At 48.0% G+C, this 25,645-nt stretch overlaps 1 protein-coding gene across 3 annotated transcripts in view; it reads left to right on the top strand.

Moving 5' to 3' along the window:
- The window catches only part of KDM4A (lysine demethylase 4A), a 44,418-nt gene extending 20,361 nt beyond the window's left edge, over positions 1 to 24,057 (top strand). For all 3 annotated transcript variants that reach the window (XM_045897890.3, XM_045897891.3, XM_045897892.3), the window contains exons 12-22: positions 5,633 to 5,753; positions 10,393 to 10,574; positions 12,073 to 12,277; positions 12,736 to 12,812; positions 13,504 to 13,559; positions 15,185 to 15,293; positions 15,628 to 15,813; positions 18,647 to 18,817; positions 22,167 to 22,286; positions 22,565 to 22,657; positions 22,789 to 24,057. In XM_045897890.3, coding sequence (XP_045753846.1) covers positions 5,633 to 5,753; positions 10,393 to 10,574; positions 12,073 to 12,277; positions 12,736 to 12,812; positions 13,504 to 13,559; positions 15,185 to 15,293; positions 15,628 to 15,813; positions 18,647 to 18,817; positions 22,167 to 22,286; positions 22,565 to 22,657; positions 22,789 to 22,929 — 1,461 coding nt within the window. In that variant the 3' untranslated portion in view covers positions 22,930 to 24,057. The remainder of the gene's footprint in view (positions 1 to 5,632; positions 5,754 to 10,392; positions 10,575 to 12,072; positions 12,278 to 12,735; positions 12,813 to 13,503; positions 13,560 to 15,184; positions 15,294 to 15,627; positions 15,814 to 18,646; positions 18,818 to 22,166; positions 22,287 to 22,564; positions 22,658 to 22,788) is intronic.
- The last annotated feature ends 1,588 nt before the right edge of the window (positions 24,058 to 25,645 follow it).

Raw genomic sequence — 25,645 nt, 5'->3', positions numbered from 1 at the left:
TGCTCACTTGGACATCACTTGGATGCTGAGTCTTCTGCTTCCATCTTCATTATTAAGCACTGTTTGATTACATTGGGCCTGCCCAGAGAATCTAAGATAATCTTACTATTTTATCCGATGAGCAAACAATAATGTTTTGTCATGTCAACATAGCATTCACAGGGATTAGAACTGCACCTCTCTGGGGACCGTTACTCTGTCTGCCACATGCTTAGTATCTCTCCTCTCCCAGGCTTCTTCACTCTCTGCCTATAAAACATACGCAGTCCCTTTTCTCAAATACAATTGGAGGGAATTCCCTATGATCTCATTTCTTCCCTTAATCTTCTCAAGAAGAGACTCGGATGCATTCATTCCTTAGTTTCTTACTTCTGTCTGCTGGGACTTATCTCTCTGCTGGAACTTATCTCAAAAAAGTCCTGACACCTCCCAGTTGCTGAGTCCTTTGGTCCCTTCCTGCTCAGCTCTTAGGCATCCTTTGGCACTGTGGCGTTCCCCTCCTAGCTTTCTCTATTCCTCCTGTGCTCTCTGGCTGGATCTCCCTTTTCTTTCTTTCTTTCTTTTTTTTAAAGATTTTATTTATTTGAGAGAGAGAGCAAGAGCAGGGAGGACAGGGAGAAGGCAGGGAGCCTGACGATCCCAGGACCCTGGGGTCATGACCTGAGCTGAAGGCAGACGCTTAACCGACTGAGCCACCCAGGTGTCCCTGGATCTCCCTTTTCTCTCTCTTCCTCCTCCTGTTCCAGAAGCCTTGTTCTCCATTCAGTTTATCTTCCACTGGTACTGTCATCCACTCCCATGATTTCAATTCTGAACCTGATGCTGAGCATCCTTAAATCTACAGCTCTTGCTCTGACTTGCTTTCTGAACCCTCGGGCTCATTTCTTCTGGCCCCTCTGGGTGTTTCCAGAGAAACAAGGCGGGTGGTACGTGCCTATCATGTTTAACTTGGCTTGTTACTCCTCCCCCTTCATACCCGTGAATCCTCATGAATCCTCGTGAATCCTCGTAAGTCTCTCTCACCTTGGTGATCCAGGCTGGAAATCCCATCATTTTGGGTTCCTTTATTTTTTCTTATTTTCTGGTCTGCCACTGCCACATCCCAGATTTAGGCCTGTTATCTAGGTGGTCTACAAAGGCAGAATGTAAGAAGATTATCGGGATGCAGAAATAATGGGAGTTTATTTATTTTTAATTAATTAATTTTTTTACTTTAAACTGTATGCCACACCTGGGGCTCAAACTCACGACCCTAAGATCAAGAGTCACATGGTCTACTGACTTAGCCAGCCAGGCTCCTCAATGGAGTTTTATTTTTATCTTTATCTTTTTATAGTCTATTTTTAAAAATTAAAATTTATTGGGGCTCCCAGGTGGCTCAGTCAGTTAAACATCTGCCTTTGGCTCAGGTCATGATCCCAGGGTCCTGGGATCAAGCCCCACATCGGGCTCTGCTCAGCGGGGAACCTGCTTCTCCCTCTCCCTCTGCCTGCTGCTTCCCATGCTTGTGCTCTCTCTCTCTGTCAAATAAATAAATCTCAAAAAGATTTATTTTTAATTTCTAATTTTTTTGACGATTTTTAAAATTTATTTGACAGAGAAAGACACAGCGAGAGAGGGAATACAAGTAGGGGGAGTGGGAGAGGGAGAAGCAGGCTTCCCTCAGAGCAGGGAGCCTGATGGGGGCTCAACCTCAGGACCCTGGGATCATGACCTGAGCCAAAGGCAGATGCTTAACTATCTGAGCCACCCAGGTGCCCCAAGATTGATTTATTTGAGAGAGAATGCGTGTGTGCATGGCGGTGAGGTTGAGGGGATTAGGGGCAGAGGGAGAGAGTGTCTTAAGTAGACCCCATGCTGAACGCAGAGCTCAAACGCAGGGCTCAGTCTCATGACCCTGGTATCCCATGACCCTGATATCACAACTTGAGCAGAAACCAGTAGTTGAATGCTTAACCAACTGCACTACCCAGGTGCTTTTACAGTCTGTTCTTGTTTCAAAATGTGCGTAAGCATATTGGTGTATGTAAGTTGTTAGTAAGTATACATATGGTGGGAGTGCATGTCCCTAAAGTTTTTTATTTCGTGGTAGCACTGTGAAATAAATTTGATGAGTCTAATTTTCTAGTTTGTTTCAGCCAAAGAACCCTTTCTTTAAGTGAAATCTTACTCATTTAAAAAGTACAAATCAAAAGCAGGGCTGTTTTGGTTGGAGGCTCTTGAGGGGCTCTTGAGGGGCCTTCTTGATGTGCACTTTGGAAATTGCTGGTTTAGCCTGGTTTAACTGACAGAGCCACCGAGGCGTCCCTGAAATAGTATTTTTTTTTCTGTTTTTTTTGGGGTAAATACCCAGTAGTGTGATTGATTACTGGGTTATGGGGTAATTCTATTTTTAATTTTTTGGGGAACCTCCATACTGTTTTCCACAGTGGCTGCACTAGTTTGCATTCCCATCAACAGTGCAAGAGGGTTCCTTTTTCTCCACATCCTCACCAACACCTGTTTGTTGTGTTGTTAATTTTAGCCATTCTGACAGGTGTGAAGTGATATCTCATCATGGTTTTGATTTGTATTTCCCTGATGAATGATGTTGAGCACCTTTTCATGTGTCTGTTGGCCATTGGATGTCTTTAGAGAAATGTCTGTTCACGTGTCTTCTGCCCAGTTTTAATTGGATTATTTGGTTTTTGGGTGTTGAGTTGTAGGAGTTCTTTATATATTTTGTATACTAACCCTTTGTCGGATATGTCATTTGCAAGTATCTTCTCTCATTCCGTAGGCTGCCTTTTAGTTTTGTTGATTGTTTGCTGTGCAGAAGCTTTTTATTTCGATGTAGTCCCAATAGTTTATTTTTTCTTTTGTTTTCCGTGCCTCAGGAGATACATCTAGAAAAAAGTTGCTGTGACCAATGTCAGAAAAATTAACTGCCTGTGCTCTTTTCTAGAATTTTTAATTTTTTAAATTTTTTTAAAGTTTTTGACAGAGACACAGTGAGAGAGGGAACACAAGCAGGGGGAGTGGGAGAGGGAGAAGGAGGCTTCCCGCAGAACAGGGAGCCCGATGTGGGGCTCAATCCCAGGACTCTGGGATCATGACCCGAGCCGAAGGCAGACGTTTAATGACTGAGCCACCCAGGCGCCCCTCTTTTCTAGAATTTTTATGGTTTCAGGTCTCACATTTAGGTCTTTAATCCATTTTGAATTAATTTTTGTGTATGATGTAAGAAAGTGGTCAAGTTTCATTCTTTTGCATGTAGCTGTCCAGTTTTCCCAACACATTTGTTGAAGAGACTGTCTTTTCCCCGTGGCGTATTTTTTTTTTTTTAAGATTTTATTTATTTATTTGACAGAGAGAGCACAAGCAGGGGGAGTGGGCAGAGGGAGAGGGAGAAGCAGACTCCCTGCTGAGCAAGGAGCCCCATGTGGGGCTCGATCCCAGGACCCTAGGATCATGACCGGAGCTGCAGGCAGATGCTTAACCAACTGAGCCACCCAGGCACCCCTCCCCGTGGCATATTATTAATTAGTTGAATATTAGTTGACTATATAGTTGTGGGTTAATTTCTGGATTTTCTGTTCCGTTGATCTGTGCGGCTATTTATGTGCCATTAACATACTGTTTTGATTACTACAGCTTTGTAACATAACTTGAAGTCTGGAATTGTGATGCCTCCAGCTTTGCTTTTCTTTTTCAAGATTGCTTCGGCTGTTAGAGGTCTTTTGTGGTTCCATTCAAATTTTAGGATTGTTCTAGTTATGTGAAAAATGCTGTTGGTATTTTGATAGAGATTGCATTAACTGTGTAGACTGGTTTGGGTCGTGTAGACATTTTAACAGTATTTTTCCAATTCATAAGCATGGAATGTCTTTCTTTGTGTTGTCTTTAATTTTTTTCATCAGTGTTTTATAGTTTTCAGAGTACAGGTCTTTCACCTCTTTGGTTAGGTTTATTTCTAGATATCTTATTATTTTTGGTGTAATTGTTTACAATTGTTTTCTTAATTTCTCTTTCTGCTGCTTCATTATTGGTATATAGAAATGCAGCAGATTTCTGTGGATTGATTTTGTATCCTGCGACTTTACTGAATTCCTTTATCAGTTCTAGCAGTTTTTTGGTGGAGTCTTTCGGGTTTTCTATATATGATATCATGTCATCTCTAAATAGTGAAAATTTTACTTCTTCCTTACCGATTTGGGTGCCTTTTATTTCTTCTCTGATTCCTGTGGCTAGGACTTCCGGTATTGTTGAATAAGGTGGTGAGACTGGACACATCCTTGTCTTGTTCTTGACCTTAGAGAAAAAGCTCTGTTTTTTTTTCCATTGAGGATGTTAGCTGTGGGTTTTTCATATATAGCCTTAATTATGTTGAGGTATGTTCCCTCTAAACCTACTTTGTTGAGGGTTTTTTTTTTTTTTAAAGATTTTATTTATTTATTTGACAGAGAGAGACACAGTGAGACAGCGCGAGCAGGAACACAAGCAGGGGGAGCAGGGGAGGGAGAAGCAGGCTTCCCGCTGAGCAGGGAGCCCGATGTGGGGCTTGATCGCAGGACCCTGGGATCATGACCTGAGCTGAAGGCAGATGCTTAACGACTGAGCCACCCAGGCACCCCTTGTTGAGGGTTTTTATCATAAATGGATGTTGTACTTGGTCAAATGCTTTTTTTGAGAGGATGATGAAGTTTTAAATACATTGGAACGAAACTCATGTGGTCTTACTTATTCAGTCTTGTACATCTTAAACCTAATTGCATTTGCTCTGACATTATCTAAATGCAGCGTTAGTTACATCAACTTTTGCTTTTGTAGCTAGGCCAGAGTTTTAGATGTGCACCCCGTCCTGTTTAATGAGGAGACTGACTGAGGAATGAATAGTATCAGCCAGAGCCGAGGGCTTGACAGCGCATAAGGAGAGGCTAGCCTAGTTTACTTTAATGGGTCAGCTGTTCCTCACCCCTTCGGACGTCCTCTAGCTTTTCAAGGCCAATGGCCCAGCTGCCTGGCTCTTCGTAACAGGTGCTGCTGCCCTTCTGGTCTAAGAAAAGGTGCACCTGGTTTCTCCGGGGCACTCAGAGATGCAGTCTCCTGACTGTGGGCTTAAGGGAGGGGGCGTGGCTCTCCTGGAGAGTACGTTTATTTTTGGTACATTTGTTTCAGGCTGCTTCTGAGAGGAACAGGAGCTACACTTGTTAGGCACAAATTTTGCCCTAAAATGTTTACATAATCCTAGTTTAGATTAGTTTGCATGGTACTGTCATTTTGGTTTTTCTAAAGACAGGTGTGTTCTGTGTTTGGTTTTATATTTCTTTGTGTCTCTCTATGCCTGTCCTTTCCCTTGCTTTTTTTTTTTTTTTAAAGATTTTATTTATTTATTTTGACAGAGAGAGAGACAGCGAGAGAGGGAACACAAGCATGGGGGAATGGAAGAGGGTGAGGCAGGCTTCCCACCAAGCAGAGAGCCCGATGCGGGGCCCGATCCCAGGACCCTGGGATCATGACCTGAGCCGAAGGCAGATGCTTAACGACTGAGCCACTCAGGCGCCCCTCCCTTGCTTTTCATTGTAAGACTAACTTCTGCTGTGTCCCTAAGTGGAGGCAAGACCAATTTGATTTCTTCTTGTGGTTTGCCCAGGTGGCGGATGAATACATCTTTTCCCTGGAGGAGAATAAGAAGTCCAAGGGCCGTCGTCAGCCCTTAAGCAAGCTCCCCCGCCATCACCCACTCGTGTTGCAGGATTGCATCAGTGATGATGGTAAGTGTTGTTTTCCCTCCTCACCAGGAAGAGGGAAGGAAGTGTTTCACCTGGACATCGGGAGGCCCAGCTGAATGTCAGGGGTGGGCCTGTGGCTGAGCCGTTCTCCCAGATACTCCACAAAGAGGACAGGATCTCATTTGATACTTAATTTATAATCATATTTCTTTGTATGTCTGTGTATCTTGGAATGTGCCTAATACAGGATGATCGCATGCAGGTTCTTCTCTTTCTTTACTAGGAGGTACAGGCTGATTTTTCTGGATAGCAATTCTGTCAATGATGCCAAGCCCAATGCTGAATGTGTAGCTACAGAGATAACTAAGATATGTCCGTGCCCTCAAAAAGCTCACAAGGTAGTGAGGCAAACTGACAGGTAAACAGATCTAAAGAAAGGAGATGTTAATTTATGCAGAAGGGAGCGTGAAGAGAGATTCAGAGGGAGCCACTCAGTTAAAGGGCCAGGTCAGGGTGTGATGGGTGGGTCCAGAGTGAGGTGGGGGGAGAGGGAAGAGGGAGGCCTTGCTCTAGTGTGCCTTTAGGAGCCTTTGACGGGTTTTAAGTGGCCAGATTTACATTACAAGGATTGCTTCTAGTGACTGCATCTGGAGAATGACTTTGAGGGCAACAAATGGGCTTTTGTCTTGGACTCTGAGAGATAGGGGAGGGTCTGAAGCGGGATGATGGTGGTAAGGATGGGGGGAGGGATGTAGTGAGGGTGTTGGGAGCATAAAGTCAGCTGGATATGGGGGTTGGATATAGACCTGTGAGTGTGGTTGTGGTAGGGACTGGAGAAGCCTGAGTTCAGTGCCTCCCTGCCTTCTAGCTTTGGTTGGGATTGGAAACCTGTGTTCAGTGTCTGTGGAGGATGTAGACTTGGGGCTAAGCTCGGTGGGTGTTTGATACTTTTTAAAAAAATGTATTCAAAATGGGGCACCTGGGTGGCTCAGTCAGTTAAGCGCCTGACTCTTGATTTCAGCTCAGGTCATGATCTCAGGGGTCATGGGATGGAGCCTTGTATCTGTTCCCACACTCAGCGGGGAGTCTGCTTGAGATTCTTTTTTTTTTTTTTTTTTTAAAGATTTTATTTATTTATTTGAGAGAGAGAGTGAGAGAGAGAAAGAGCACAAGAAGGGGGAGCGGGAGGGGGAGAAGCAGACTCCCTGCTGAGCAGGGAGCCCCATGCGGGACTCGATCCCGGGACTCCAGGATCATGACCTGAGCCGAAGGCAGTCGCTTAACCAACTGAGCCACCCAGGCGCCCTGCTTGAGATTCTTACTCTTGCTCTCCCTCTGCCCCCAACCCCTGTGCTCACTTTCTCTCTCTCAAATAAATATTTAAAAAAATTTATTAAAATTTTTTTTTTACTGAAGTGTAGTTGACACAGTTACATTACTTTCAGGTGTTCGACATGGTGATTGGACAACTTTGTTATGCTATGCTGACCAAGCGTAGCTACCATCTGTTTGATACCTTTACCTAGAGTACATGAGGCCACTCGGGAGAGGGCAGAGGCTGGGGTAGGAGGACAGGAAGAAGGGCCTGTGAAGGAGACAGAAGGGGAATAGGCAGGGATTGGGGCAGAACTGGGAACTTTGTCTATCACTGGAGCTCAGAGTTGTTGCCATCAGGGCAGGGTGGTCTCCTGTGCTGCCTGGAGCTCAGAGTTCCAGGAACATGAGTGTGGGTGAGTTTCTGGCGGTGACCAGATCCCTTGTTACTCTTGACTAATGCCAGGCCCTTTCTTACCCTGCCCTGTCCTTCCTGGCACCATTGGCTGACTGGGAAGGTCCAGAGTCACCAGCCTCTCTGCTCCATAAGCAAACCCCATGTTGCCTTGCTGATCTGATGCTGGTGCCCACCTCTGCTGTTTTCCTTGGTAGTAGGATTGTGGTAAGCGGGTGGGGAAAGTCTCTTGAGATCCTATAGTCAAAAGTAGGCCAAACCTTGAGTCAGAGTCTGAGGAAGTCCTCTGTGCTCTTCCTCTGGCCCAGATGGGGCTTGGGTTCTCTGGGTAGCAGCAGCCTCGCTTCAGGGTCTCCACCCCCAGTGCTGTAAAGGCTCTAAATATAGGTCGTAGAAAATTGGAAAAGCAAAGTTATAAAGAGGACAGCATTACCCTGCACAGGTGACCACTTGCATGTTTTAGTGTGTAAATCTTCCTGATTTTTCTAGTCAGATATTAGATTACGTCCATGTATGTCTTTTTATACTAAGTAGTTGAAATCATAACATACAGCCTGCCAACTGTTTATGATTAGTTTCAAATGTGGAAAAGTTGAAGGAATGAAAACACCATGTGTGCCTCCCATACCCAGCGGCCGCCACCATGTTGCCATGGGTGCTGTCTCTGCACGCACTGGGGTACACACACTCGCCGCCACCTTTGGGAGTGGGCTGTCACCACCAGGTCACCTGAAGTGCACTGAGAGGCATCTCCGAAGGATCCTCTCCTATACAAATGCTGTTACCACACTGAAGAAAATAAGCCATATCTCAGGATATTCTCCCATCTTCAGTCCATATTAATTTTTTCCTGCTTATCCCAAAAATGTGTTTTTAGCTTTTTTCCTTTAAACCAGTATAAACCAGACCAGGGTCACCCATTTCAAAGCTTTGTTTCTTTAGTCTCTTTTAGTCTAGCATGCGCCCCCCCGCCCGCCACACCTTATCCATTTTTTTTAAAATCGAGGCATGAATACTCCATGAAATATACATGTCTAACTTGCACATCTCAGTGATGTTTTGTATATGTAAACTGTAAAATTCCTGCAAGTTTCACTTAACATAGTGAACATTTTTCCTTGTCATTACAGTGTTCATAAGTGGGGTGATTTGGGGCCACTTACGGTTTTGTAAACAGAGCAGATGTCACTGTGTTAATTTTTCTCTTGTGATTGGGAGGCTGTTTCTGTTTCTTCTATTCTATCTTGGTCACTCTTGTTTTGGCCAGGAGAAGGAAAATACCTGCTTTGGTTTCGGCACCATGGTTCCTGGCTGGGCCTGGTCGATGGGGCTTGTAGGGGTGGATTTTAATTGTCTGCAGTGGCCTCACTCTGTTACAGTACACTTCACTGAGGTCACTCACACGGCAGCTGCCAGGTCTCATTAGAGTCAACATGACTATGAAGGCAGAGTAGGTAACTATTTACACTGAGCCAGAGTTGCCAGAAATGAGCAATTAAATGGGCTCCTAGTGTAAGTATGTACCAGAGCGTTCCTTGGGCTGCTCTGCATAGGTCTGTAGGGCCTCTTCACAGCGGTTCTGTCTTGGAAGAAGTGAGATCATTGGAGGGGATGTAGCTGGGGATTCCTGATGCCCACACATAGCTGGATGCAGTGACCCCAGGGAGGGTGTCATGTGGTGCGGCTGGCACGGAGCTGGTCTCCTGTCAGGTGCAGGTGCTGCATACTTGGGCCTTTTTTGGACTCGCTTGCCAAAGAAGGACATCCCAAATGTAACCTCTCATACTTCCCTCACTTGGGGGCATCTGGAGAAACACTATGGATTAGTTTATTTTGATATTTGTTGTTCCTTTTACCAAAGATTGCCTTCAGTGACCCATAATCTTAGAGTTATGGTGTTTACCTACCTCCTTGACCTTGTTTCTATTGGAACCTCGTGGGCTATGCCCATCTCACTGATTTAAGGGAACCTGGAAAGTGTGCACCTTTATCACTTCCATCTTGTTTTGCCAGCATAGTTTTTTGTTTTCTATTCAGCAATGTGTCCCTTTCTTTTGGGAAGATGGCACCCAGAGGGGATTTTCCTTCCTCAGGCAGTGCTGAGGCCTGATGAATCATATGCTCTGTTGTCTAGAGTCATGAGGAGATACGTATTTGTCATCTAGACCAGAGGTCTGTGAAGGAGCAGATAGTAAATATTTCAGACTTCATAGAAGGCCTTTCGCCGTCTGTCACATATTCTTCTTTCTTTCCCTTAATCTTTTAAAAATGTAAAAACAATTCTTAGCTCCCCAAGTGGAGTGCATTTGTCCTATGGGCCATTGTGTGCTAGGCCTTGGTCTAGACTCAAGGTGTTACATCCTTTGGCTGGGAAAGAGGGTTCATCTTGGTCACGCTCTGCCTTCCTCTGAGCAGAGCCAGGATAGTTGGGGATCCTTGTCCAGAAAAGGCAGATATCCCACTGACCTTTCCAGAGGGAGTTGGAAAGTTCTGACCAAGGCACATGGTGTAAAAACTTTTAAGCCTTGCCATCTCGTTGTTATTTTTTTTTCCTTGTTTCCCTTCAGTGCAACTCTTAAAAGGTAGGGACTCAACACGCTGACATATTGGAGGCAGCAAGTAACATGGTTTCTGGCAAGACTGTGTCTCACTGTGCTGCCCTTGGGCATAGGATTTGTATGCTGGCAGCTGTTAGGGGAGAGGAGAGTGGGTTGAATTCGGGAAAGAAGTCTAACCAGAGAAGGTGCTACAGGCAGGACTGTCTGCATGGTCATCCAAGTATTGAAGGAGTCTTTTGAAAATCACTTCTGCCCTTTGCCTTTATCATACCTGTAGGGTCTTAGGTTTAGGCCAAACCTGGAACCAAGGATCCAGGCTGAGCTCATTCTCTCTCTAGGCAGAGCTACAGATGTGCGGGACTGGTGCTGACTCACGCTCTGCTTCCTGCTCTAGAGTCATCTGAACAGCTGACCCCTGAGGAGGAGGCTGAGGAGACAGAGGCCTGGGCCAAGCCCCTGAGCCAACTATGGCAGAACCGACCCCCGAACTTTGAGGCCGAAAAGGAATTCAATGAGACCATGGCCCAGCAGGCCCCTCACTGCGCTGTCTGTATGATCTTTCAGACTTACCATCAGGTAAGCCCACTTTATTTTCTCTGTTTAGCCAGGACCAGCAGTCCAGAGGGGAGTGAGGTTTAATTGTGGGTATATATAGCTTGTCCCTGGTTGTCTTGGGAAAGGCTGTTCTTCTCGTGTTCTCTGCCCCGTCTGTGTACTGGTCAGGCTTCTCCGGCAGATAGTCCAGCAGTGTGGGTTTTCACTTGAGAATGGTTTGCAGAAGAGCTGGGGTGTGGCTTAGTCTTGGAGGGATTCCCTGTGGGCATCCTGGGGCACTCACACTGTTTGCAGAGGAACCTGTTTTTCTGTTACCATTCTAGTCAGTGATTGTTCCTTCTGGGTGGTTTTTCGTCCTGGCCAGTCTGGAGCACTGTACATTTCGTTACTGTGGTCTGCTGGGTCCTCCAGTGTTCTTTCTTTTCCCATTGCCACAGTGGATACGGGCAATAGTCAGAAGAAATTGGGTGCCGGGCGGGTGGGGAGGTAGGAGCAGAGGGTTTGCAGGAGGGAGAGGAGTAGGGAAGCTCTGGGGCTGAGTTGGGCTGTGCCCCCTGGGCTCCTGAGGCATTTGATGGCCATCCTTGGGCTCAGCTCTAGGAGGTCAGGAATGCGTCCACGCCAGCACGTGTCAGGTGAGCAGTTCAGTCTCCACTGGGACCTGCACCATGGGGGAGGGGGGCATGTGGAGAAGCAGTCCTCTGAGCACTGAGCCTGGCGTGGCCCCAGATTGACGCTTGCCGAAGAATGGAACGTCAGACTGACATATTTTGGATTAGTGACTCACTGCTCCTTTCCATTGACAAAAGAGCAGATGTGAAAAACTGTACGTGCCCCTGCCTCTGAGACAAATGAATGGCCTGGTTGTCGGTCAGCAGACCTACTGTGTGGGTCTCAGAGTTTCATGAGGGGCCTGTGCCTAGGGTTGACATATTTCGGGCCCTGTCCTTGAAATGGTGGTAGAGCCAGCAGGTATCTGCGGTCAGGGTGTTTGCCAAGGGAAGTACGCAGACATAGCATTCTTTCTGAAGGGACCCCGAGCTGGCAACCACAGGTGAGGCCACAGCCGTGTGGCAGTGTTGCAGCTCAGGTGACTCGCTGCCATGGGCCCCAGGGGGACATCTGTGCTAGTCCACGAGGAGCGTCTGCTCTGGGTCCTGTCCCTGGGTGGGGGCCACCACACAGTGCCACATGTCGGGGAGCCCGCAAGAGCAACCTTGCTAACAACTCAGCGCATTTTATTACCACTTGATTTGGGAAGATTGAAATCCCAGTTGCCTCTTACCTCGCTCCCTTTTCTCAGTTGTCCCCAGGGGCCTTTGTTTGATGCCGCTGTGAGAAATTGAATTTGAGTCATTAGAGGTAACTTCAATTAGCAGCTCTGGGATAATGGCTATGCACCCGGGAGCCGTAGCCAGAGTCCTACCAGTAAGAGAGGCAGCTTTCTGCTGACAGAGCAGGTAGAAAGCTGGGAATACAGGCGCATGTTCACTGAGGGATGCACCTGCTCTCCCCATAGGTTGAGTTTGGAGGCCTTAGTCAGAGCTGTGGAAACACCTCAGCTCTAGCCCCCCAGAAGCAGAGGACCAAGCCATTGATTCCAGAAATGTGTTTCACCTCCACTGGCTGCAGCACGGACATCAACCTTTCTACCCCTTACCTTGAGGAGGACGGCACCAGCCTTCTCGTTTCCTGCAAGAAGTGCAGTGTCCGCGTCCATGCCAGTGAGTGCCTCTCTTGTCGCCTGCGGCCTGACCCAGGTGCCTGGGCCTACTCGCCCCATGTTGGCCTCCCCCCAATCTGCCAGGGGCCTCCCCAGGCTCTCAAGTACAAAGATTGCTCTTGTGTTGTTGGGGGAGTTGGCTGTTGATGGAGTTGGAGTCGCACTGACTTTGGGGTCAACCTTGTGCTGTTCTCTGGGCCACAGATACCAGGAGGCGATTTGTCTGTGCTGCTCCCTGTGTGTTCAAAGCAGGCAACCTACAGTCTCTGACTTTTCGAGACATTGGGCCATACTGTATGGGTGAACCCTGGGGCTCCTGACTCTAGAATTCGGGGGTTTTTCTGTAAGATTTGGTTGCGGCTTTCACTTTGATGGTATATGGAAAAGAGTTGCAAGTGTACATTCTCGTGAATGTACTGGCCTCTGGATTTAATTTGCTCATCTTGGTATCCTTGTTAGGTTGTTATGGGGTTCCCCCGGCAAAGGCTTCTGAAGACTGGATGTGTTCTCGGTGTTCAGCCAATGCCCTGGAGGAGGTGAGTGCGTCCACAGTGTTGCTGTCTTCCCCATGAGACTGGGGGTTTGCTCAGGTCCAGGTTTTTTCTTGTGGACTTTCTATATCCAGCAGTGTGCACCAGGCCTGGTACATGGTGATGTCAGAGAGCGCGGATTGTCGGAATAAGTCCCCATGACAGCGTGGTTGCTGCCCAGCTGTGGCAGGGCATGAATGGAGTCTGGAAGCTGTGTTTGCTGTTTGCTACATTGTGTCTGGACCACATAGAGGTCCTCCTGTGGACCAGGAATAACCCCCTTTACAGAACTTAGCTATTGGGTTGGACCATCAGAATGTGGTTCATTTGGTAGCTTTCTCTTCATCACCCCCTGCCCCGGAACCTGGCAGTACCCCACATAGGAGGCAGGCAGAGCCCTATAATGCTTTCAGTTTGAGCAGAGTGTTCTTGGTGACTGCTTACAGTTGTTATTATTAAGAGTAACAGTGGAGACGATTATGTTGAGTCAAGCAAATACTTCCTGTACTTTAGCCCTGGGTGGTCTCCCTGTCTTCCTGTAGGGGAGTCCTGCTTCCATGGACTGTAGGCGAGGCCCCATGTGCCATTAAGCCGCTTTCTTATGTGGAGGCTGCAGTTACCCAAAGGAGGCTGAGGAGGGAGCAGAGTGGATGTTAATGACTTGGTGGTAACCACCCTTCCCCCTCTCCCTTGGCAGGATTGCTGTTTGTGCTCATTACGAGGAGGAGCCCTACAGAGAGCCAATGATGACAGGTGAGTTTCCGAGCAGAGGCTGCGGGGCTTGTTCTGGAGCAGCGTGCAGAGAGACACTGCGGGCGGTGGCTGTTCATCAGAATGACTGATGGAGGGTTTGGGAAGCGCGTCGCTGGAGCTGGAATAGCATCTCCAAGACGAATTTTAAAAATGGGATGCCAAGGGGAGCCAAGCAGTCCTAGACCTTTCCGATCTAGCTTCTCCTCCGAAGCAGAGAGATAAGTGATGTCTTCCTTTCTGTGGAGCTAAGACAGACTCATGAGGTTTGGAGATCCTGCACCGATGACGCAGAGGCTCCAGGGGCCAGAAGTGAGAACAGTTTCCTTATCGTAGCTGGGGCCGGTGCAGAGGTGGCTGTGGCCATGGGCTTGTGAGCACGTGTCCACAGGCACACTCTCCCTGGCTCAGACCTGCTGTTGGAAGGAGGGTGAGTGTCCTTGGGGAGCAGAATGGGACATTGAGGAGAGCGCAGGCTCACTCGCCTCCTGTGGAGTCAGATCTGCAGAAGTCTGGGCATCATAGCTGGCAGGCAGCTTTTTGTCCACCGAGCTGACCCTTTGTGCCTGGTCTTCGCTTACTTGTTCTGAGGTAGGAACGTGAGGGGTTGAAGTGTTTGCTCTGGAAAAGCAGGCTGTTGGGATAGTTCACACAGATCGGTGGGCAGCCGGTGGTGAATATCCTGCTTCTGGCTCTTGTCCTGTGGGAATTGGAGCCTTCTGCAGCACAAGAACCTCCCCCACCCTTCATGCTGTTCCAGGTAGACGGCTCTTCTGCTTGCTGCTTCCACGCCTTTAAAGGCACTTGCTGCCATTACTCAAGGTCATCGTGTTCCTCATAGTTGTGAGTGAGCACTGTTAAAAGTTCTTCCTTACTTGGAGTGGAAATGGCTCTGCTTTAGCCCCGCACCTTTACCTTATATTCCTAGTTCTGCCCTTGTGGGGCCACGCCAAACCAATCTGTTCCCTCTCTTGTAGAGAAGCCCCACATTGTGTGGTAGGTTTCCACCTGGCCTGATTATAAGAGCTCTCATCATGGTGCATATCAGTTTCTCAAAATGCCCTGATGTCCATTGAACAAACCCGTGAGAGTAGGTGGGGCCTGGGCCAGACCTTAACGAGTGAGTGTGCTGTGGGGGAAGGGAGCAGAGGGAGAGGTCATTTCAGCCCAGTGGAAGAGTTTGGGTGAAGGCCTGGAGGGGAGACCTGTGGCTGCTGGCAGAAAGGGTGCACACGGAGACATTTTGAGACATTAGTACCCAGCTCCTGTGGTAAAAGAGGTCTGTATAGAGCTCTCGGATTTATTCTCACTCCCTGAAACCTGCCTCACTCAATTAGCTATGGTTCTGCTCATTTTGTAACAGATTGTGAATGAATTTGTGGTGTAAGAAGTGCAACCCTATGCTAACCCAGAGTGGTGTGCTGGGGACCCATTTACATACTCAGTGTGGAGACACTCCTGGTTCTTACCTTGCTGGGTCCTGGGACCTTGCAGGTGGAAGTAAGAGGCCACGTTGGGTTGGGGAGGGAGCACTATGGGAAGGCCCCCCCACTCTTGAATCCATAGATTGGATGAGGCCACAGGACCTTGGAGCCAGAGGTGACTGAGGTAGCCTTTGCTTTTGGCAGGTGGGTCCACGTCTCGTGTGCTGTGGCAATTTTGGAAGCAAGGTTTGTCAACATTGCCGAAAGAAGTCCAGTGGATGTGAGCAAAATTCCACTGCCCCGCTTCAAACTGGTAAGGAAGAGGAGATGGGCTTCGGGACTCTCTACATCATTGCCCCATTTACATGTCTCTGGGTGGAGAACATAATGTTTCTGAGGGCATCCTCCGCGTGGCCCAGTGGTCCACTTTTACCCTTGGTTTTGGTCAGGGTTTGTGAGTCACCGTATGGTTAAAACTACTTAGTGAGGACACACGTATTCAGAGATGAGGTTGAAAGAGGTGTGTGCGCCCTCTTATCTTGGGAGGAAGGTTGCTCGTTGGGCTGTGTGCATTTGGGCAGGGGAACGGTGGAGGAGATGGCGCTGGTAGCTCCTGGAGTCCCTGGCTTGCTTCCCTCGTGTTGTAGAAATGCGTCTTCTGCAAGAAGCGGAGGAAAAGAGCCGCCGGCTGCTGTGTGCAGTGCTCTCACGGCCGCTGCCCGACCGCCTTCCACGTGAGCTGCGCCCAGGCTGCGGGGGTGATGATGCAGCCCGACGACTGGCCTTTTGTCGTCTTCATTACCTGCTTCCGGCACAAGATCCCCAATCTGGAGGTGAGGGAGGATGCCGGTCTGGAATCCTCTTGACAGTTTCTAGGATCATTTTCTCTGCAGGCTATCCATTTATTGTTTCAGCAAGTATTCTCTCTGGCGTTTTGCTTTATGGAGCGTGCCAGTGAGGAAGGGACGAAGAGGCGGCCCCCGTCCATCTCTGCTCCCTGCCTGGCACCTCCTAATCCATTGGCACCAAATGGCTTGTGGTTGATCCCTTGTGATTCTCTGTGTAATTGTTTGCCACTCCTTCTCGGGGGGCCCTAGCTTATTAACACGAGCTTTCCTATTCCCTAACACTATGTCCGGGACAGAGCAGGGGCTCTGCAGATAGGGTGAGCTGGTAGAGAGAGCTCGGAAGAGTTAACCGTTAACCACCATACAGTAGAGATTTTTGTGCTTTTCTAAATAGTGAAGCTTGGAGAAAATTACATGTCATCTTAGCTAGACAGGTTATGAAAGGGTTTGGGTAGAAGGGGGCAGTTGAAGTGGGACTTCAAAAGTAAGTAGGAATTGTGAGAGGGAGGGCATTCGGGGCTTCAGAAGCAGAGCGAACACGTCTCAGGAGAACAACATATAAGACTGGTTCTGGGAATATGGTTGGGCTGATATTGAAAGACAAGCAGCACCAGATGGACAGGTAAGCCCCTGGACTGCCCTTCTTAGGAGTTTGAGCTCTCTGAGGGGAACTTTGCAGAAATTATGATTTTGAGCCATATTTCTTAACAATTACTCTGGTGGTGTATTCAGAGGCTCAAAGAATAAGAATTTGAGACAGGGAGACTGGTTAGCCTGGGAGCAAAGTGAGGTCTGCAGTGGGAACACATAGCTCTACATAGGTAGAGCTTTGGGGTCACATCTAACCGTGGGGTCCTACGATGGGTGGGATTGAGAGGGTTTGTTGAACACCCTGGAGAGATTAGCCTGGGGAAGGGGTGAAGGAGTGTGAGTTTAAGATGGCTCAGGTTACTCCCCTCAAAGATGGAGAGGATGCAAATATGATGATGCTGTTAACTGTGACTGGAACTGATTCAGAGTAGGGCTGGTTTCCGGGGGAATTGGGGAGAAGTGAAAAAGAGGGTAGGACATTTGACTTTGAGGTCATTTCTGGAGAATTCTGATGGAGCTAGCAGCAGGCGCTAAAAAGCTGCTTTAACTATGAGGATGAAATTTGGATTTTACGAGTCTTTAACAGGGTAGTTCAATCCAGTTGCCATTAGAAACCAGGCTCTGGAGATTCCTGATATAAGGAGCAGATAGCAGAGCAGAAGCCTTTGGAAGTAGCTGAGAAAGTAGAGACAAGCCAGTGGAGAGGGATCAGGAGGCCATGTGCTCTGGGGCGGGTCTGGTATAATGCTCAGTGGTGCCCCACACTGAGGAGTTGCCATAGGGTCTTCTGGTCAGAAGTCAGACTGTAGTTGGGGGAGTTAAGAGTCGAATAGAAGAGACAGCGATAAAGCCTTGTCAGCAGTACGGTGAACACGGTAGTGAAGGACACAAGAGAGTACCAACCTGGAGGAGCAAACCCGTCACTACTATGTGGAATCATGGCAGAGGCCTTGTTGGCTGGCTGGATTCTCCTTTTCCATAAAGATCTTTCACTGAGCACGAGAGGTGGTCAGGTGGGTTAGGAGCTCAGGAAGAGGAAAAATAGTCTTTGTGAGAAAGAGCTGGAGGGGCGGTGGGTGAGGTCGCGCTCAGCCCTGACGGCTCAGGAGCGGGGTTTGGTTATGGTGCCAGGACAGTGACTTGGGGATTGTCATCAGTACTCCATATTCTTCAGTTTGCAGCCGTAGACTGCTGATGCTATGAGAAATGGGGGGACCATTGAGTATTTCCTACACACTCTTCAAATACTGACTGAGCGCCTGTCACATGTCAGGCCCAGGTTTAGGTGCTGGGAGTATACCAGTGAACCGGGCAAAACTGAGCCTGTCCTCCTGCTGTATACAGTTGAAAGACTTACAGAAATGTGTAAATAGTACAGTATATCTGATGGGGAGGAGTGTGTTGGATAAAAACGTAGTAGGACAAGGGGAGTGGAAGAGGGATAGTAAGGCACAGTGTCAGTAGGTTGACATTTGGATGTGAAGGGGCCAGTGTGCAGATGACTGGGGAATAGCATTTCAGGTAGAGGGAACAGCAGGGCAGAGACTCTGTGGTGGGAACCTGCTTGGCACACATGCTTGGGGATAGCAAGGCGGCCCGTGTGACAGCGCAGTGCTTGGGGAACTTGGGGAGGAGCGGTTGGATACAATGCCACGAGATGCTCTGGGATCCCATTTGCATCAAGGGCAAGTTCAGAATGAGAGGGTGATGTGAGGGTCCCAGAGATGGCAGGGCCCTTAAAATGGCAGTCCCAGCTGAGAACATCCAGGGAACCTCAGCCTTTGTGCTATAGCCCTGAGTGTAGAGCTAGTGCTGAGGTGGGCATGGAGCATTGTCTGGGGCCCTGGGCTCAGATCTGTGGAGTGTCCACCTTGATGTGTGTCTAAGCTGTGTGCAGTAGTAGGTGCTATTTGGTCACTCCCTGGCAACAGTAGGGAAGTCACAAGAGTCTCTTATGGGGTAAAGGAACTAGGTGGAAGGTATAAGACAGTATGGATTGGGAGCTAAGGAGGTGCTACATTTATGGAGGAAAACAGGATGCTAGTTTCTTGCAGCATCCCTGCTGGGGTGTGGAAAGACCTGGTTCACCTCCCATCCCCTAGTCCTTTTTACTTATCCATTCCCATGCTCGTCTCTCCCTGAGAAAGAAAAACCAATTGATCTTGGTCCCCATTTTCCAGTCCTGTCAACTGCATGTGGGAGTAACCGCAGCCCCTGTTTTTTCCAGCGTGCCAAGGGGGCCTTGCAGAGCATCACAGCGGGCCAGAAGGTCATTAGCAAGCACAAGAATGGGCGCTTCTACCAGTGTGAGGTGGTCAGGCTCACCACTGAGACCTTCTATGAAGTCAACTTTGATGATGGTTCCTTCAGCGACAATCTGTATCCTGAAGACATAGTGGTAATGTCTGCAAGGAGCTGCTTGGGCAGTCTGGGATGGGGGTGTTTCTAGGTCTGGCTGGCGGACTGACTGTGGGCCTGCCTGCCATTTCTAGCCAGGCCCAAAGTCCCATCAGTCTTTCCCTCAACAGAAAGAAGCATTTGTATTGGTCTTTCCCTATGAAGAAAATTGTGTGCTGCTGATAGGCTATTCTGCTTCCTCGAGAAGCTCATAAGAATCCGTGTTTTCTGCAGTACTTGGCAACGTGCTTCTTCAGTCTAAACCACCCTTGAAAGGTGTTGTAATGCAGTGCAAGAGCCCAGGCAGTGGAATCTGACCAGTGTGCCAGTACCAGCTCCTTTGCTTATTAGTAGCTGTGTAATTTTGGAGAATTACCCAACTCTCCTATCATGCCCTCTTAGTAGACATGGAATTTGCTTTTGGTTATTTACAGGTGAAGGCTTTGGGGCGGAGTAGAAACTACTTGGAGATATCCCTGGCCTGCTTGTGTTATTGACACCAGACACACCCACTTCTAGGTTTCCTGGCTTAGTGTGCAGGACTTAGTTCAAGTTTCCCTTACCCTTACTCTGCCTTTTCATGTGTTAGACTAAGCACCAAGGTAGAGGGATGAAGCCACTTTTTTCTGCCTTTATCAAATCCAGTATTTCCCACCTTTATGCCGCATTAGCAACCTAGTTGCTAAAAGCACATTCATTAGTTCTAAGGTAGACTGAAGTCATAGTAAAGATGATGTTAATAGTATTTGTGGCAACAGAATAACTATAATTTACTAAGCTTTTCTAGTATACCAGGCCCTATACAAAGTGCTTCATGTCAGGTGTCTCTCACTTCTCATACCAGTTCTGAGAAGCAGGTGATGGTATCTCTAATTTACAGATCCGTGATCTCAGGACTCTGTTTTCTAAAAGTTACTGAGGACCCCACAGAGTTTTTTTTGTGGGTAATGTCTATCAGCGTTTATTGGAAATTAAAATGGAGATTAATTGATTTAAAATAGTCTGGGTTTTTTTATGGGGTGCCTGGGTGGCTCAGTTGGTTAAGTGTCTGCCTTCGGCTCAGGTCATGATTCCAGGGTCCTGGGATTGAGCCCTGCATCGGGGCTCCCTGCTTGGTGGGGAGCCTCCTTCTCCCTCCCCTTCTGCTTGCCGCTCCCCCTGCTGGTGCTTTCTCTTTCTCTGTCAAATAAATAAGTAAAATCTTAAAAAAAATAAAAAATAAAAAAATAATCTGGGTTTTTTTGTTTTTGTTTTTGTTTTAAAGATTTTATTCACTTATTTGAGAGAGAATGAGAGAGAGCACATGAGAGGGGGGAGGGTCAGAGGGAGAAGCAGACTCCCTGCTGAGCAGGGAGCCCGATGCGGGACTCGATCCCGGGACTCCAGGATCATGACCTGAGCCGAAGGCAGTCGCTTAACCAACTGAGCCACCCAGGCGCCCTAATCTGGGTTTTTTAATTGAAAGATACCCATTTTAAAACAATATTAGTGGGAAGAATGCCATTTTTCTACAGTTCTGCAAATCTCTTTATTAGTTTTTAAGATTTTATTTATTTGTAAGTAATCTTTACACCCAGTATGGGGCTCAAACTCAAGACCCTGAGATCGAGTTGTGTGCTCTACCGACTGAGCCAGCCAGGCACCCCAAATTCTGCAAATCTCTTTAATGTTATATCTTCATTCAATCCATTGTGATATATTGTTTTGGTTAAAGTATTGGGAAGAAAATTCAGCCTCACACAGTTCTGTAGTAAATGGCAGGGGGAGGCGTCTTTTAATAGTCTTTCATACCATTGTGATTATTCTTTGATACTACACCAAAAGTCAATGAGTAGTGATTTCTTAAAAGTTAGTTGCAGGGTGGTATCTGAAAGTAGGTCAGTAAACTTTGCACGCTCTGTTACATTAAAATCCACTGGCATATCTTGCACTGAGAATGAGTCTTGACCTGTGCATAATTCTGTAACACCGTACATTGGTTATTTAGAAGGTACTCATGCATTGGGCTATGCAGATCTTCCAAATGTTAAATTTTCATTATACAGTATCAAAAAACACATTTATTAGTACCACTATTCTCAGAAATATCTTTATTTATTTAAGTGATTTTTTAAAAAAGTAATCTCTACACCCAGCGTGGGGCTCGAACCCACAACCCCGAGATAAGAGTCATGCTACAGCTGCTGAGCCTGCCTGGTGCCCCTCAGAAATATCTTTAAATTTGGCAAAGCTTCAAGCTTATTGTGGTGATACAACTTTTCTGAAGTTCTGATTTTTCTGAAAGCTTAAGTTTTATTATTGGCAGCACTATCATTTATTTTCCTTGAAGTGACAGGCTTATTTCATTCCTTTCCAAGAGGATGTCTGCCAATACTAAAGTCTGAATAACCATAGTTTGTCTGTCAGCCAGTTTTTCAAATAAAGCTGGTGTCCCATGATAAGAGCAGCTCACAATTCAGTTACACAGTGCTTTTCAAGGTAACCATTGTCCTTCAGCATGCAGCCAAAGTGTCCATCTTTGAGTACTTACATGTACTCAAGGACTAAGTCTTAAAAAAATAAGTTTTTCTGCTTCGTCAAGATTTTTCTTTCTTTTTTTTTTTTCCCGCTAAATTATGAGTGCCCAGTGGTGAAGAATACAATAACAACTGGTAATGCTTGGAGCCGCTGCCTTGCGCTATGGTACAAGCAGTTTTACCTATTAGAGATTTTACACCATTGCTGCAAAGGTCAACACAGAGAAGGAGGCTAATGATGTTTTCAATAGTACTCTGAGGGCGCCTGGGTGGCTCAGTCGGTTAAGCGACTGCCTTCGGCTCAGGTCGTGATCCTGGAGTCCCTGGATCGAGTCCCGCATCGGGCTCCCTGCTCGGCGGGGAGTCTGCTTCTCCCTCTGACCCTCCCCCTTCTCATGTGCTCTCTCTCAAATTAATAAATAAAATCTTAAAAAAAAAAAAAATGAAGGTAACATTTAAAAAAAAAAATAGTACTCTGAAATCCTCATTCTAGTATTTCTTCAGGGCAGAGCCCTGTCCTTTGATCTTTAGTGGGACAGTTAAAGGAATTCGAGAAGGATTCTTGATCTTGGCACCGTGTTTATTAAGTTTACTCTAAGTTTATTATGGCTCCTCTTTTCTGTCACCTCAGTGCATCAGGAGCAGAGATACCAGGCAGACTTTGACTCAGCAGGCAGGTCTTTAACTATTGTATCTTTTAGCCCAGAGGGGGCCTGCCTTGCTTGGATGTCTGAGCAGGAATTTGTCCTGGTTTATTCTTCCCTAAGTAGATGGTGGTAACCCCTGTGCTCAAAGGGATCTTCCTTTCACTCTTCTCCCTTTCTGTTTCCTCAGAGTCAGGACTGTCTCCAGTTGGGTCCTCCTGCTGAAGGTGAAGTGGTCCAAGTGAGATGGACAGATGGCCAAGTCTACGGAGCCAAATTTGTGGCCTCCCACCCCATCCAGATGTACCAGGTAGCCAGAGGTTTTTGTTGGGGGCTGGGGAGTACTTGATTATTCAGTGTTTCCTCTTTGGCTAGAGGCGAATCTTTGCTCTTGGGAGAGCTCACCAGTTAGTAATAACCCTTTCAGAACTTGGGGCTGCCCCGTGTCCCGTCTGCCAGAGGTGGGTTCAGATTTGGCAGTCCTTCCTTCAGTGTACTGGATCCTTCCTGTGATGGCAGGAAATTGCCACTGTGCACAGTGGACCAGGGAGTCAGGGTCTTAGCCAAAGGTCTTTGTTTACTTGGTAGGTGGAGTTTGAGGATGGCTCACAGCTTGTGGTTAAGAGAGATGACGTGTACACGCTGGATGAAGAGCTTCCCAAGAGAGTCAAGTCCAGACTGGTGAGTGTGTTTTCTGTGTGCCCTTGGTTCCCGCCTGGGAGGGAGGGAACAAGGCAAGGGTGTGTCCTTTTGTTCTTTCTTTGGGGTGGTTGGCCACAAAGTGCTCATTTGGCCTGCTTATTCTTCTATAGTCCGTAGCCTCAGACATGCGCTTCAATGAGATTTTCACAGAGAAGGAGGTTAAGCAGGAAAAGAAACGGCAACGAGTGATCAACTCAAGATACCGGGAAGATTACATCGAGCCTGCGCTATACCGAGCCATCATGGAGTAGGTGCTTCCCTGGGCCAACAGGTGCCCAGCCATCACGGCGAGAGCACTCTGGGGTTCCACAGCACAGCAGACACTTGGAACTCTGAAGTCTCTGAAAGTGAAGTTGTAAAATGAAAAGGAATGGAATAACCGACCCCATCGTCTTCTCACGCCCCCGCTCCCCGTCGCATTCCGCTGTAGTGGAAGGACAGCCTTTCTTGGACACGTGGCAGCAGCCGCCTGTCTCCCCGCTGAAGGGCTGAGCATTGCAATGCTGGGGCCGCACTGGCCCCGGTCTGCAGTGGGGTCGACTCTGCTGGCTGGGCTGGTTGCCTAGGACTTAGCTTCCTAACAATCACCTGCACCAACTAGGCAGAGGTGCTGGTGCTTACTCCCTCCCTCTTTTGTATTTATGTGTGTGCGTGCGCGTGTATGTGTGTGCGTGCGTGCGTGTGCGCGTGTGTGTATGTTTGGTCTGGACCAGCGTCTGCCAGCCCCTGGCCTTTACTTTCTTCCTTGCCTGTCCAGGGCAAACAAAATGTGAAATTCTGCCCTCAGCTGAGCTGAGTAAAGGCTCCTGGGGGTTGGCTGGAGATGGGTGTGGCATCTGTCTGTCCCTGGAATTGCCCTCAGGGGAGGCTGGCAAAGCTGCAGTACTGAGATGTGAAGGAATTAATGCACCTCCTTATCCTGTCTTGAAGGAGGAGATGGGGATAACATGGGTATGTGCCCATATCAGTCTAGGCATAGAGCCTCCATGGCACAGTATTAGAGGGTGTGGGTGGGGAATACCCTGAAGGGGGTTCTTAATGATGGAAGCAGGCAGAGCCTGGTGGGTGATTCTGTCAACAGAAAATTGCAATCATGCAGGGGCTGGGAGGGTTAAGATGAATTGGGGCCACTGGAGACCAGGGGCAGGCTTAGATATGTCCCTGGTCTGGGGGTGGGAGGGAGCTGATTTGGGGGTGGGGGTGGGACTGGAGGGCAACACTGAAGGGGTTAAACAGGTTTTTGCTCCTCATGAATTTGTTTGCCTGGGCCCAGGATTGGAGGGCTTCACACCTATACCCTGTGTATACAAGAATCAGATTTATAATACTTCCCTGTTTTTTGTTACGTATGAACGCTATAAACCAAATTATTTTGAAAACTGGTGCATCACCTTGTCCTTAGCAATAAAATGTGTTGAGCAGAGGATTGGTTGTGTCTGCCCCAAGGAGCCTGAGTGGCTCAGGGTCAGGCTGGGGGTGTATCTAGTCATAAGTTCTGGAGCAGGGCCAGGTATTTTAAGAAGACTCAGGCAGGATCCAGGAAGCTGTCCTAAAAGCAATGGGTTCCTTGTCAAGTCCTGGTCCTGTGGCTGTGTGTTAGACCAAGCAAGGTGACACATGGGAGGCAGAGGCACCTGGGGCTATGAGCACCTTGTTTTGCTTCCTTTGCCTTAGGGATGGGAAGGAGATGGAGGACCAGACCACTTTCACAGTCAAACGGGGTTTAGTCTCACTTCTGCTGCACTTGATTGTCTTCATGGAGCTGGTCTAAGTTCATATTATCTGTGTTCCATGCAAATTGTGGAACCAGCATAACGGTGGTTTAAGAGCAAGGGACTCGACCCCCGGTGGGATCCAGTGGGGTCTTGAAGCTACTCTGGGTTGCCTGTAGTTGGTGAGAAACTTCCCTGGAGGAAGATCCGGTCCCTTCGTCTGGTGGGTTCCTGGGGTATATATAGGTGGTTGAGGATGGAGCAGCAGCAGGGCAGGGAGGGGCCGGTGACTAGGTGCGGGACTGGGGCACAGCAGAGCTGTTTCAGCTGGCCCTTGGATGACCAGGCACTTGTTTCATGGCCCTGTACAGATGCCAGAGAGGCTTGGGTCAGTTCAGCAATTCTCAATGCTTCTTTGTATCCTGGGGTTTGGGAGGTGGTTGCTACCTGGTGTCTGATTGGGGGGAGGCGGGGGGAAGGGAGGCACAGCAGCTTTCAAAGGTACTTTCTATAACAACTCACTCCTGGGGCCAAGAAAGGGAAGTTGACTTTTTTGTCCAGTATCCAAGAATTCATTTGGGAGATGAGGTGGGACCAGGCCTTAATGGATTGTTGAGCCCTGGGAGCACATATCTTTGACGGGAGGGAACACTTCTCTAGACTGGCAGGGTCCCAGGCCCTGCTACCTCTCACGGACCCCACCATGTCCATCTGCATCCCTGGTGAAGGACCTGCAGGGCTGAGGTGCCTGGACTAACCCCAGCAGAGCTCTAACAGCTGACTTTTTCTAGAAATTCTGCACTTTGAATTTTGGCTAAAGTAGTAACTCTGGGGAAATCGAAGTTTAGAGGTGATGAGGCTTGCTCAAATCCGACAGAACAGGTCGTTGGTTTTCTTCCTCACTGCCTGCCAGTGCAGTCAGGCCCAGGCCCTAGAGGACGCACTCCAGGGAAGCCTTTCTGTCAGGGCAAACTGCCCTCCTTTCTTAAGGTAGCATCTCTGGGTTGGCAACCAAGGATCGCAGCCTGACTGTACCTTCTCCCTTCTGTCCATCCCATCGGTGGTATCACGTTTCAAATTGTGCCCCAGGTGGATGCCGGTGCTCAGTTGCGGGAATGAGGTAGGGTGGGAGAGAGCTGGGACCTCGGGAGCCGAAAAGGGCGAGTGCTCCTGTGCCGGGACTAAACATTTTCTGCCACACTGAAATGGGCAGGACAGCAGGGAACCCTGTCCCCTTATATGCCATAGGATCGGG

The sequence above is a fragment of the Mirounga angustirostris genome, unplaced genomic scaffold (assembly GCF_029215605.1).
Source record: "Mirounga angustirostris isolate CCGP_5_RB_7025 unplaced genomic scaffold, mMirAng1.0.hap1 SCAF_4, whole genome shotgun sequence".
In the NCBI taxonomy this organism is placed as follows: domain Eukaryota; kingdom Metazoa; phylum Chordata; class Mammalia; order Carnivora; family Phocidae; genus Mirounga; species Mirounga angustirostris.
The sequence above is the reverse complement of the archived record's forward strand: the minus strand, read 5'-3'. Positions and strand labels throughout refer to the sequence as shown.